This window comes from Diadema setosum, chromosome 13 (genome assembly GCF_964275005.1).
Source record: "Diadema setosum chromosome 13, eeDiaSeto1, whole genome shotgun sequence".
NCBI classification, from domain to species: domain Eukaryota; kingdom Metazoa; phylum Echinodermata; class Echinoidea; order Diadematoida; family Diadematidae; genus Diadema; species Diadema setosum.
The window spans coordinates 34,816,487-34,831,780 of NC_092697.1; the positions used below are offsets into that span (position 1 = coordinate 34,816,487).

Consider the following 15,294-nt stretch of genomic DNA (forward strand, 5'->3'; position numbering starts at 1 on the left):
TTAATTTTTTCATGGTTTTATCCAAATTCCCCCAAACTCTCATTTATAATCCTTATGGCTAGAAATAGCGATATATATGTGTGTGTGTATATATATATATATATATATATATATATATATATATATGTATATATACGTAGATATAGATCAGAAGTATCCCGTATACATATGAAGGGTTTGTTTGCAAAAACCGATAAGTCCATTTTTGAAGATTTTGAAGTACGATCTTTGTCTTAAAGTACAAAATAATACCTTTTAAATGATATATTGGTCACTACATATAAAGGTATATTTTTGAAGTTATGGTTAAAAGAATCAAAAATTTTCTTATTATTCTCTTTATTTTTCTTGACCTTTAATCGCAAATATCTCCATTTGGAAAATATGGACTTATCGGTTTTTGCAAACAAACTCTTCATATATATATATATATATATATATATATATAGATAGATAGATACGGGAAACTTCTTGTGTTATTGTCATTATACTTTCAGGTACAACGGGATTGCCTGCTCTTTAACAAATAAAATGAGAATGATGACTTTACTAGCAACTAAATGAAGTAGTATTAGATGTCACACAAAAATGGTAACAACAAAGAGTGTATCTAATCGACAATGCTGATTTTTATTACATCCTATTTCGTGGCACAACCTGAGTAGAAATGAACTCACACAATCATGTGATACGTTTGTGTTTTTTGTGTGCTGTTTCATAGACTTATATATTTTATTGAAAAGTGATCGACCCCATATAGTTGGTTTACAAAATTTAAAAATGCATGAATTTTTTTCTAAGCGTGCACACATTAATCAGTATACGACCAGCAATCTATAATTTTCTACTTTATTTGTACAAGCATACATCATATAGAATGATGGATACCAAATTTTGGTATCATGTTTAAAGACGTTTAGACAGAAGGCAGTTTCTTATTTACAGTAGAAATAAAGACCCAAAATTGATTTGCTTTGCAAGCCAAAGTGAAATGTTTCACAGCTCATGCAGATTTGATATTGACTAATTAAATGGCATATTAATCTTAACCCTTTCAAGATACAGCACAGCAATTACCTGTACACAGCATGGTTGGTCTGGGTAACAATATTCTTAAAAGGTAGGAAAATGACCGCGAGAGTTCGCTGGACATAGGTTTTTAAGAAGACACTAATAATCTAACTCAAAATTTATGCATGTAATGCAACTCTGAAATATGTTTTTATTGTCCATGCAGAGGCTTCAAAGAACACTATCCTTTTCCATCCCTCCGCCCTTACTGAAGAGACACCATCCTGGCGATGCTTTTTCTTTAGAACTACTGTAGAATTGTAGCTGCTTCCAACTCTGTGGTACTTTTTTAGTTGTTGATAGTGAGTGGTTCATGGTCTCATCCGTAGTCTTCATGTGGAATTTCCATCGACAGATGGCGCTGTCTCCAACTCCGTCCAGGAAATCAGGTTGTCATCTAGAAAGGAAACATTTCCTTTAATTGTAAAACAAGGCAGTTGTGGAATTTGACAGTTTGAGCATATATGTATATATATATATAATATATATATATATATATATCTATATCTATATATATATATATATATATATATATATATATATATATATATACATATATATATATATATATACAAGTGTTACAACCCAATAATATGCAAAGCATATGATGTTATAAACCCTGAGCTCTCTAAGTGGTCTGTGCACAGAACACGAATATTATAAGCAAAAATGAAACAAGTTTAGTAAAGACATGTGAAGAGTTTTATTGCAAAACGAGCTAACTTCATTCTTGTCAAGTTGAGATATTTGTGATTAAAGCTGCTAAAAAACACACAGAGAAAATAATGATAGAATAAATGATATTTTTAATCATAACTTCTAGAATAGTCCTTGTTATGTCATAAGTGAGGCATTACTGGAAAGGTTTAATAGTGTTCTATCTGATGATGGACTTACTTTGAAATGTCTAAAATGGCGCTTAGCTCATTTTGCAATTAAACTATTCCTGGGTATGTCAATGGGACATGGGACATCACTACATTATCTCTTTGCATGCTGTGGCTGTTTTACTAATATCAACATTTTAAGAAAATGTGAGAAACTGTTATATTCTGATCTTTTCTATTCTTTTTCTCGTCTGCTACATTCTTATATTTTTTGATTTTCTGTCTATTCTTTAACTCTAATCTTATGTTCAATTTGATTAACATGGAGAAGAAGCCCACTTTAAAGTCTGTCTTCGTTAGTACATTCCCCTAATGCTGAACTGTTTCTTTCACGGTGACAGAGCTGGAAATTTTATAGGGTGTCGGCGTGACTGTTCTTTCTGACTTCTTTAAGTGAATTAATTATAAATGAAGTGAAGTGAAGTGAATTGGTCAACGAGCTGTCATCTTGTATAAGGCCTGCACGATAACTTTGCCAGATGTGTCTACGTTTAGTCCAGATCAAACAGTAATGAACATTGTATTCCACAGTGTAACAGGTATAATAAGCAAAGAGTGTATTTTGATAATCTTTGCAGAGAATGAATTAACTTGATCATGTCACGGGTAAGAACATTATTGACACGTAATTGTGCTAACGTACCTGTTTGATCGTTCCCACCAAGGAGTTCCCAGAGTTTTCTCAATAGTCCGCCCTCTATCGACCAATTCGAAACGGATGACCAATCATCATCGTCCAGATCCAACGTGGAGAGGAAGTCATCTCCAGAGTCCTCAGTAACCATGGTAACGGTGGCATTTTCTCTCTTCAAACCAGTCTGCCCCTCCTCCATCTGTTCTGATCGACGAAGTCTATGGAATGAAAAACAGAAACATACCAAAACCATCAAAATAATCTCATTTTTGGTAGCCTGACGGTGAAATTTGGTAGCCTGAAAAATAGAGAAAAACATAAAACAACAGAAGATGATTTAATAGAACTTAAGAGAACAAACCATGATTTTGATATGAAAATTAAGAGGTGTGATAAAGTGCTTCATATACCAAGTACTAGTAACAAGTATAACTTATTAGGAAAAAAAAAATCAATTAAACTTAAGAAAAATTATTATGAATCACAATAAACTAGTGGGTATGTAATAATTGAAAATAAATATGATAAAGGGCTTCAAGTACCACGCTCTGTGACCAAGCTTACTTTATAAGTTTTACATGTTCAATATTGAATTGAGGCATAAACATGATTTTTCCAAGACACCCCATATCATGGAATGAACATAAGGGTATTCCTAGTTCTATAATTTGAAAAATTAAATGATCTTGAAATTCGGCCGTGAGAGAGAGAGAGAGAGAGAGAGAGAGAGAAAGAAAAAAAAAAACAGTTTGGCCGAAATTGGCCATGAAGACTTGTGGCAATCTGGCAATCCTGGTCGCGGCACCTAGAACTGAAATGAGTGCAGTTATCAAGCACTGAGCCGCGAAAGGCACAAAAAACAATGTACACACTCACATATTTTTGGTGGCCCGATCTGACTATGAAAACATATAATTTCTTAGAAAAGGTGGCCAAACATCTTTTATTTTCTGGCAGTCTTTGGCCATCGAGCCACCATTTATGTTCAGCTTTATAATTATATAGCTCTTTATATATCTATATTTTTGCATATTTATATATCTATATATTCATATATTTATATCTAAATATATTTATATATTCAAATATTTGTATATTCATATATCTATGTATGCATAATATTTATATATTTGTATATTTATATATTTATATATTTGTATGTTTATATATTTTCATATCATACACAATCATATCAATACACCCATCTGTATACTATATTTTCTAACTATATGTTTTACCTGTGATAGGGATTCTCCCTGATTTCGGTTGTACTATTCGTATTTCTCGTGCAAGCCTCTGAAGAAGCTAGTAGAGTGAGAGTCAGGAGCAGCAATGTGACGTCACTAATGAAGAAATGCATCCTTCTGATTCGTTTTCGACGACCTTTCAATCAAAGTAAATAATATGGTGGGAATAATATTATCAATTTACACATCAAGCTTGCATTATTATGAAGAAGCCTCATAGTTTTATCATGAAATGCATTATGCTTGAATTGTTTACTTCTTGGAGTTTTGATAAACAGAAGAAAATTAAACGTACTAAATGGTAAAGAGTTCTGTTGACATCAGGCAAAGTAAAGAAAGTGATGTCATTTCCCAGTTCCTTATGGTCTTGTAGAAGAATAGTTACGATCACAAGCAAACTAGAAAATTTCAGAAGTGATGTTGCAGCTGCGCAAATCTCCCAAAAACTTGCACTGACCTTAACGTATAATTCAATACCATGTCACACTAACTTCAACAATCTAGATTAAAGTAAAGTTAGATACTCCATGTAAACTTCACAATCTCACATTCACTCGTCAGCAAAGTGTGGGAATAAGAATTATTTTACCTGCTTTTTATACAACGGATACTGTGTACAGGTAAATGTTATGATTGATAAAGCTATACTTTCTCGAATTTGACAGTGTGAAATTGCACTTATGTATCTGTACATAAGACTTTACACACCCTCGTCCTTAGCACAGACATTATATTTGTTCACTGTGGGGAAAATTATAATTGAAAGAGGAATTAATACATAGGATGGGGAACAGACTTACCAAACGATGAAGTCAGAGAAATCGGCCCACAATGTGATGGGATCTGATGTGCGATACAAGGACTGGTTAAGATTGTTGTTGAAGAGACTAAATAAATCAACCTTACTTTTGATTGACAAGTGAATGAATAACGGGTTATTTATTGTCTAACCTGGTAAAATACTAGCAGTAGAGGTCGGGATCAACCAGCAATAGTTCACAGGTAGAAAAAAAAATGTTGCAATAATATGCATCTAGGTAGCAGCTACACTATTCAGAACATTGCAATCGTCTGGGGATTTCCCCGAAATTTTTAGGACAGTCTGGCCACAATCAAAACAATATCATTGAGAGCCCTTGGGATCTGGGACGAAGGGGGAAAATCTCATCTGCCTCTTATAATGTTCCCAGGTATTTGTTTACTTTCACTTTTTTTTTTCTTTCGAGGGTGGTTTTTTTGAGAGGTGGGGAATTTGACATGTTCAGATGGGAAAGGAGGGCTGTTATCATCAAGTCGAATGTTGGACAATACTTTTGTCTCAATAAGATAAGATAACATGCTCCTTTATCAGTCTTAAATTGTATTTTGAATTTCCAAACAATAATTGGTTCACACACTAATGCTTCATAATGATAGTAATAACGCATATCAGATAAACAGCACACCTCCACGCTTTGGGGGGAAAAACCGCATTGCATACAAAAGATCGCACAACGACTAAAACCGTATTGGTACGGTGAGAAGACTGTTGTTATGATATTCCTTTTGAAAATCATTTGAACTTGAGACATTGGTTTTAAAGGCATTGTTTACCATTATTGCTTGCAGATGAAACAAAAATCCAGCTTTAGCGTTTCAAAATAGTTCTAAAATGTGAGTTAGGGATAGAAACAACCAGCGTAGAAAAGTTAATCAGTGTGATCAATGTTAAACACTGTTAGATACACAAAATGTGAACAATAGTCATAATAAAGTTGCTTCTAGACTAAACCGTCTACAGTTATGGCTTAGTGAGAAAAATAGTGATATCTCCTTATATTCTAGGCTTTATTGAGAAAATTTTTATACGGTAGGATGTTTTGTGATACAACTGGCCTATACACATATGCATCAAATGTGATAACTCGGAACATTTTTTAAATCACTGCCCCAATGGTAAACAGTACGTTTAAGCCATGTAAGGCCAATGCCATCTGTCAAGGAATATCATATCACTCTGTTGGTAGAAATCGACTCTTGATAAATCGGGAGAACAGTTAATGTCGGTATCTGCCTCCTGCTGGGTTACGGGATAGATAAGGAAAAATGCACATAAAAATAATCTTTAAAGAATGTCGCGCAGCGTTCTTCAGTGTAAGCGTCAAAGGGTGAAGATAGTTGAACACATAAAATCATTTCAATTTCTACTCATTGTGACATGAAAAACTGTTGAAGTTTTCTTTTAAAGTGTGGCTCTTCCTGCAGTAAGTTTTTACCCATCGTCTATGTAACACAGAAGCAAATCATTTTCTGAGACGGTTGGCTTTTAGTTTAATCATTAAATCTTATTAATTGCTGCAATATTTCAATCGACCGATTTTGAGAATCGGGTGTGTCATGCATTGATTGTATTGGCAATCGTCTTTTCTCAAAGGCTACTGATGAATTTGATCTTTCTCTATTCCTTGCTAAATGATTTTTTTTTTTTTTTTACTATATCTCTGTTGTAAGAATTCTTTCATCACAAAATAGTAATTAATGCCGAGCTGTTTAAGCTGGAAGAGCAAAAGCGTACAGCTAATAGCTGATATTATCATATTTTCCTTGAAGCTTTGCATTCTTTTACTAACGGGAGGATCACAATTTCATACCTAATTATTTTGTTTTGCAAGAATGTGTCAAACTTTGAAATTCTCAAAAAAAAAAACATGATTACTAGTATTTGTCCGATTGCAGTAAACATTGACTAGTCTATAGATAATTTAATTTAAAAAAAAAAAAAAAAACGTTATCAAAGCCGAGTTGAATATGGGACATGGAGTTCTCAATAAAGTAACCACGTAACTTCCTAATGAGCATATAGCAGCGAGCTAGTATATTTTAGACGTCATCTGACTTCATTCTGCCAATTTTAAATGTATATTCTGTACTCATTCGATATAAATCATCCTTTAAACTGACATGCATCTATCCATTCGATGTCAGTCTTTAAGGTGGGGTAAGCCAATTCTGTATTTGACAGCAAGAGGGTAAGATAACCCAAATGACCGCCCTTCTTGCAGTGACGGTGATTTGGCTCAGTCGGTTAGCGCGTCTGCCTCCCCCATCCATATAACCCGGGTTAGAATCTCGAGTCTAGCTGAGCAAGACACTCTGTCCCTTGGATACAGGACGTAAAATGGAGGTCCCCGTGTGTGAGAGTCACAACTCATGCATGTGAAAGATCCGCTTCATTCATTCAGGGAGGTGGAAGCTTCCACCTCCCTGATTCATTCATAGCAAAGAGCATAGGGTGAAGTGGTCCGTTTCACATCCAACTGGACCCCATGGAAGACCAGCTAGTGCAGCTGAATATGGACTATCCAGCCATCTTTTCACATGGAAAATGAAACACACACACACACACACACACACACACACACACACACACACACACACACACACACACATCGAATAAACAATACCTGCAAACAAAAACATGCCTGGGTTTAAAGGCGCTAAACGCTGTCTTACTGATCATCCCTGTTTTTAGTGCCATTCTTTTAACGCAATTCAGTTCATGTGTGTGTGTGTGTGTGTGTGTGAGAGAGAGAGAGTCTTTCTGTCCGTCAGCTCTTTTACTGTATCTCACCCGTCATTGTATAAACTAGATTGGATAATATTAGATACGTATACACCTTTGTTTCTTTCTCAGAGGAATGAAAGAAAATTATTATCTTTTTTAATGGAGAAAACGAATCTCCTGTATAATGAAACTTCGTAATAATGAACGTTTTATTTAATTAACTAATATTTGGATAAAGATAAGAAAGATCAAAACATGTGAAAGCGTGTGTGTGTGAGTGTGCGTGTGTGTGTGCGTGTGTGTGTGTGTGTGTGTGTGTGAGTATGGTGTGTGTACTTTCGTTTTTAAGAAGTTAAAGACTTAAGAATGGCAGGACAGAAAACTGTTGGATCAGTTTCAAGTTGTTCAGCAACAGAGATGGGGAAATACCGTGTACGAGGGAACACGTCCAAACAAAAATCGGGTTTTGTGAAAATTCAGAAAGTTACAACACGAACCCAATAACACGAACCCTATACGCGCTATGCAATTTTATAAATGTAATGTGTTAAATAAGGTCAAATCATTACGTCAGAGTATCACTTATAGGACAAGTTCACCTTCACATACATGTGGATTGAGTGAATGCAGCAATATTAGTAGAACACATCAGTGAAAGTTTGGGGAAAATTGGACGACTCGTTATGAATCTTTTAAAGTGTCTGCGCAGTCACTGCTGAATAAGAAGACTACTAGAGTGAATGATGTCACTTGCATACAACGATATAAGGAAAACATAAGGAGAATTTCACAAATTTTTATTTTTTGAAAAAAGTGCACACTCCCTCGACTTGTTGCTGACGTATGTTAAGAGTAATATTATTTTCCCTGCCTTCTGAAAGACTCAAGTCAAGCGTTCTTTATTATGCGAGAAAAGTGAAAAATTGTAGAATTTTCTTTATGTTTTCTTTATATCGTTGTATACATGTGACATCACAAGCTGTAGTAGTGTTTTCATCCAGCAGTGACTTGGCAGAAACTTCAAAAATTCATAACTTTTGAACGGGTTGTCCAATATTTCTCAAACCCTCACTGAAGTGTTCTACTAATATTGCTACATTCACTCAATCCACATGTCTAAAGGTGGACTTGTCCTTTAATATTTGAAAACAAAAAGTTGTCAGTTGCCTGAATTTTGAAAATTCATGTAGAAATAGAACAGTATGTAATGATTACTCGAAACCATTAGTCTCTCAATTCATTGAGAGGCTGGGCCAGCCACTTTTTCACATGAGTACATTTAAACAATAGAGTATAATACGATAATACTATAGATAAACCTCTACGATTCAATCCGACAGCGCTCAAAACGATTGCTCTTTCGAATCATTGACACAAAAGATGAAAAAAAAATTAGATATGGGGAAATAATGTTTTATTCTAAAGAGAAGGAATTTGTATCTATCTATACATGTATAAGATTTAATGACTGACATTTAATTCATTAAGGGATTTTATGGTATTCAACCAAACTTTGGAAACAAAAGGTTATACCGCTGCCTTTTAAATACAGGATATCCCGTATGTGGCCTTAGCGGGGGGCTTGCACCAACTTTACATACGTTATATCTCTTTTTCTGACCCGATATGGTTTCAACTATTTTAGCCTGTAGGTTTTACCTCGGATGTCACTATCTTATAACGAAACAAGAAAAAAGACGGTAAGACAATGTGCATGAAGGATAATTTGCACTCTCTCTGTGGAAAATTGTTAAGCGATCGAGGACATCATCAACGCACCCATTTTCATACTCATATTGATTGTTGAAGAATTAGTTGTGAAAAATAACTTCCCTAACTTTTATCTAATTTAGATCAAAGCTTTACCGTAGCGCTTGTTACACAATTTTATTCTTTTTTCTTTTAATTGGTTTCTGAATTCTCCTATAAAGCTCGTTCAAATTATGCCTACTTTGATTTAGGCTATTATCAAATTTTTTTTTCTTCAAAGGGAAATGATGATAACCATCTATCACAGCTGTTCTCAGTGTTCTACATCTGAATCAAGAAGACGGATATGCGGCATCATTTCGACAGATAATGGGGATATGGTCGATTATTTGGGGGAATTTCCCACACATGGAGCTGGCTGGGTGTTTCCTGTCTGACGTGAAGTGCCCTGGATACAAACGCAAGGATCTTATTGACTATTAAAGGAAACGTTTATTTCTGATTATGATATTTGAATGTGTAACGGTAGTTTTCTTATGTCTAAGGCGTGACTAGCACTTAAAGGAAACCAAAACCCAAAGAGAAATATGGATTGAGTTGCAGCAACATTAGTAGAACACATCAGTGAAAGTTTGAGGAAATCGGACAGTCGATGCAAAAGTTATGAATTTTTAAAGTTTCGGTATTGGAACCGCTGGGTGAGGAGACCACTTGCCTTTATGGCATCATTGTGTGGACAACGATTATAAAGAAAATATAAAGAAAATTCAATATGTTTTCACTTTTCTAGCATAATGAAAGAGCACTTGACTAACCGCTTTCAGAAAGCAGGGGGAATAATACCCTTAACATATGTCAATATCAAGTTGATGGAATGTGTAATTTTCATGAAAAAATGAATATTTGTGGAATTCCCTTCATAAACTTTCACTGATGTGTTCTACCAGGTTCTACTAAATTTGCTGCTTTTAAGCAATCCACATTTCTCTTTGGGTTTTGGTTTCCTTTAATCAACGATATAAACAAACATAAAAGGAAACCACGCGTGCAGGTTTTGAACTGGTGTATTCTGTACTTGTTGTTGCCCTCATATTCTTTGCTAGCTTTTAATTGATGCAAAATTCCGTGGCAACTTCCTAGGTAAATAAGCCCTGTAAATCTCAACGATGAAATTTTGTCAATTCTACCATATTACTTTAATAGGCTAAAAGCCATCGATGGACTTTCAAATATATATATATATATTATATATATAATATATATATATATATATATATATATATATATATATATATATATATGGCAAAAGAGCGGAGTGGTATAAGGACGGGTAGGTAGTAAGGTAGAAGGAAGGAGAAGAAGATAGAATGGAAAGAGAGAAAGAAAGTGAGCTATAATGGAGAAAGAGGGAGAGAAAAGAAGAAAACAAGAATGAAATCAATTGTATCATTAAGATAGAAATGTATGTTTTTGAATCAAACAATAGATTTTGTGTGTGTGTGTGTATGTGTGTGTGTGTGTGTTTACGTGATTTTTATTTTTGTGGTTATCTGTAAGTATATTTTGTACCATGTGAAGACATATTTAGATTTTATTCTGTAACACCTTTTTATATCACGGTGGTACGGGTGTGCTTTGTTGTTGTTATTATTTAAAGTAATCATTGGATAATGGTTATCTCATCCAGACAGGTGGAAACTTGATTCTAACGTGAATACATGTATGTGCCGTAAAACATTTGAAAAGCGTTATTGTGACAAAATGTTTCAAAACGCCGTGGAGAAGTGCTGATAATAGCAGAAATTCAAGTTATTTTGAAAATGTTTGAAAGTTGCATTTCATCGCATTTTTTGATGGTGACCTTGTTTTAATGTTGGGTTTGTACGTGTAGGTTTTATTGTACTCCAATAGCACCACATTTTGTAGCAGTACTGGAAAGAACTGTCTTTTAGGAGTTCTTGAAGAGAGCGAAATGTTTAATATTAAATTCAAAACAGACAAGGATCATCCATATACTGATTTACAATCACGCATTTCAACATACCATCATCAGCTCTCAAAGCACACATCATTGGATATTCAAGCATACATATTTCCACGCTTTATACTGCCAAACATGAAGTGATTCCATGTGTAATCAGATCATAACTCAATAAGCAGGAATACAACTGCAATACTTTAATGATTTCGTTGATCAAGTCACATGAAGCTGCTCTTTGCATTTAACGGGAAATGCAGCCATGACAAATCGAATCTTACACAAGAGTGACACTTGTGACAATGTTGAGACAACGGTTGACATTAATCGACACAATCTTGAGATAATGGTTTACATTAAACGACACAAAGTTGAGACAGTGGTTTACATCACACGACACAATGTTGAGATAATGATTTATATTAAACGACACAGTGTTGAGGCAATGGTTTACATTAAACGACACAATGTTGAGACAATGGTTTTACATTTAAACGATGCAACATCGTGGAATTGAAGTCATGATCATCGATTCTGGAATGTTTGTAGAGGTGTTTGTTTTTGTTTTGTTTTTGTTTTTTTTTGTTTTTTTTTTTTTTTTTTTTTTTTTGGGGGGGGGGGATTTCTATGCCTATACATTGATTTGACTGTTTACATCCCAAGGAATAATTTTATTACAGGCCGTATCAGTCATAAAAGAAATGTGATCATGACACAACTTTTATATACTATGGTAAAAGAAAACACCATAGAACAAAATAATGTAGATCAAGACGACATGTTTTTTTTTAACATAACAAACAATACAGACAATTACGTCTTCACACTCAAATATATACAAGAGCTTCCTTTGAAAATATGACCGTTTTGTATATTTTATATACATAGAGGCCGAATTTCTGCATTTTATTACAGTGTTTCCAAATAAACAAAAAATAAATAAATGAATAAAAATCGGCATGCCTGAATAATTATGCGAACATGGAATGTCCAACATTCACTCATCATCTTCAAGAGGATTTTTTTTTCTACAGGCCTATACTATAAAAAAACACACACACAGTATTTCCCCTGGTTTTGGGTATCCAGTCAAATTCCTCTCAACTTGCGACAGTGCAAAAAATGACTGTGCGTTATATTATCTATTTAATAGTAATAATAGTAATAATGATAATAATAATGATGATGATAATGATGATGATGATAATGATAATAATAATTATTATCATAATGATAATAACAATAATAATAATAATAACAATAATAATAATAATAATAATAATAATAATAATAATAATGATTTCTTTTGTCGTCAAAATAGAGTTGGTCCATAAACCTTCGATAGTACAAAACAGCCGCTTAGGTTCATAAGAATAGAGCTGCATTCCTTTTATAAAAGGCACTTATTTCAGATGGCTCATATGTTTCACCAAAAGTGTAGTGAATACTTCTCATCTTTACTCCTTTTAATAAAGATAGGTCTATACATGGAATCCATGCATGAAAATTACTCTAAACTACTGCACTGGGGAATGAAGGGTGACATCTAAAGATGAAAGGGATGAAAGATGAACAAGTGCACAAAGCTTTAACACTACTGACTTCGTTTGAAGTTAATGCCCTTCTGGTTTAAAAGTGTTGGATTTCAGTTAGCGTCGGACTTTGTATCATATCTGCATTTTCTTATGTACAGAATTTTTTCAGTCTGAGATCATGTGTTAGTGTATTTCATCATTACAAACAACAAATACACAGATACACAAAAAATCACGACATTTGTCAACATTCAAAAAATCATTACAAATTCCAGCAATGGTATAATGTCTTTCAATAAAGAGCGAAGGGTTCGTAACACCATTCTCACTAGAGCATACTGAAAACAAACGTACAGATACACAAAAAAATCACGACATTTGACAACATTTACCTACAAATTCCAGCAAGGAAGTAATGCCTCTGAGAAAAGATCGAAAGGGTTCTTGGCCTCATTCTAACTATAAGAGCATACAGAGGATGGTGACAACCTCCTGGGAAAGATTCAATCCCAAGAACCAAGAGGGTTCACTTTACTTAACACGTGGCACATCATTAAACATTTGGATAAATACTAGTACTCAGAATTCTTCTAAGAAGCGAAACATTACTACCAAGGTGATGTCGCCGCAATCCGCAATCCGCAACTCGCGATCCGCAATCCGAAATCCGCAATCCACTATCCTCAATCCGACGCTTCACGCGTAAATCAGCTTCACTGGAACTTCATCGAATTCTGATACCGAGATCATCTCGTCACCTGTGTGTTAAAAAAACACAATAATCAAAATATAATCATTTCACTTTTTCATGGTTAAGAAATCATGGTAATCAGATTCATGAGTACTTTGTATGAAAGTGTAACTCATTTCTCTGTTTGTTTATTTATTTTTGTTTGTTTGTTTGTTTGTTTCTAAGAGAAAAGGTCAGTGGATGACCGTCTTCACTGCATCTATAAGTTCCAGGAACGGTAAAGAACTGCCAAAAGATACTTTATTTGTAGATGTTGAATTTTATTTTCCTAATACAAGCCTACAGAGCTTCCATGGCAACAATGTGTATCAAATATTTAATAATAATGATTGAGGGCTTGCGTCTTGTAGGATTATTTTAGAATAATAATTTCATGTTTTCCATTTTAGGATCAGGCAAATCTCATATTTGATAAAAGGCCTTTGGAGCTTACCGTCTGCATCATGGTCGGTGATTAATGCCCAGAATTCACCCAGTCTCCCGCCTTCGAGCGTCCATTCGATGACACAAACCATGGCGTCCTCGTTAACATCGATTCGTGCGAAGGCTTCATCCCTTTCAATTTCATCGATAGGGGACGGTGTGATATCAAGACTTTCTTCTATCACCGACCGACGGAGTCTGAAAAATACAGAACGAGTAAAATAAAGGACAAGTAGCGAAAACGTCAAAGTAAACTCTGAGATTGTCAAGTGGGGTTGGCTTTGTCGGATTCACTTATTATTAGTTGAGTCAAAGTTGACTTTTATTATAATAATCGAAGAAGTAGACACCATCTGAACACACGCTATTAATCCTTCCTGCGGTAGTAAGTCAAATGCGCTCTAATTTCATCCACAAACTTATAGGCAGGATATGCAGTGTGGCACGCAAAGGGTTAAACAGCAAAGCATACGGATCACTTCACGTGACATCAATCACATGGATTTGTGTTGTTGTTTGATCTATCCTTAATGAAGGGAAATTATTCTGACCGAATAGCAGTTCAGCGATGCTGTCCTTGAGAATTAGCTCCTCATTTCTTTTTAAAAGGCGATTCTGTCTACAGCGACGATTACAATATTGATATAGTTATGACTGTCTACTATGCATAAATAAAAGCATAACTAAATGATATTGGTATCCTGCTACTTACCGGGACATCCCACCGGGCTTCCTAACTTCAACTTCTAAGTGGCCATCGGTGTAGGTGGGGGCGCTCTTCTTGTTTGGCTCACAGGCCTCGGAGAAGGCAATCGCGCCGATGACAAGGAGCAGGACCGTGACGTAACGAAGATTGCTATGCATATTCATGTTCAATGTCCAAAAGAGTAGCACCTGTATTGATCAGAAGCACAGGAAGGAGACGCAAACGAGTAACATCAGACGGAGCGATAGCTAGTGAGCGTGATAGAAAAAGATGATAATGTTTCATTCTTTCAGGCTCCGTTTTTTACACCTGTCTATTGGACAGGAAAGATATCGATTTACGGAAAGATATCGATTTATAAAGTGTGCGTTTGTGTGTGTGTGTGTGTGTGTGTGTGTGTTTATCAAAGCCTAGATTCACTGTGCTATGGAATGTCAGTATTCTTAACCTCGTAATCTTTTTTTTTTTCTCAAAAGGAATAAATGGATCCACAGACATGCATAAAAACAGACGATTGCAGTTTACTATAAGTAGTTGATTTCAATCAAAAACAGAAATATGCGTGGAGTAATCTAGACAATAATAAGTATCAATGATAATTATTTACGTCACGTAAAATGGAACGTTTCTGTAATTTCACGAATAACAATTCGATATCATTTTATGGATGTTTCGTTTCCTAGAGAGCAGTTATAACGAAGCATTGGATTCACCTGCTCCCTATAGGCAGGAATTCACTTAGTTGTTGCTAGGTAGGGCAATCCTCCGACAAGCTTTATTGTTGCTAAGGGCAACTTTTTTTTTCTAA

The 15,294-nt window shown here is 34.8% G+C and overlaps 1 protein-coding gene across 4 annotated transcripts in view; it reads right to left on the reverse strand.

Annotated features, from left to right (window-relative positions):
• Positions 1-621: 621 nt before the first annotated feature.
• The window catches only part of LOC140236928 (uncharacterized), a 19,501-nt gene continuing 4,828 nt past the window's right edge, over positions 622-15,294 (reverse strand). Inside the window, exons 2-5 of one of the 4 annotated variants that reach the window (XM_072316867.1) lie at positions 4,640-4,701; positions 3,831-3,975; positions 2,602-2,810; positions 622-1,468 (exon numbers count right to left, since the gene is read on the reverse strand). In XM_072316867.1, the coding sequence (XP_072172968.1) occupies positions 1,404-1,468; positions 2,602-2,810; positions 3,831-3,952 (396 nt within the window). In that variant the 5' untranslated portion in view covers positions 3,953-3,975; positions 4,640-4,701 and the 3' untranslated portion in view covers positions 622-1,403. Of the gene's footprint in view, positions 1,469-2,601; positions 2,811-3,830; positions 3,976-4,639; positions 4,702-12,438; positions 13,365-13,790; positions 13,979-14,492; positions 14,675-15,294 lie in introns of those variants that run through there. The other 3 variants (XM_072316866.1, XM_072316865.1, XR_011901811.1) reach the window with 3 other exon arrangements.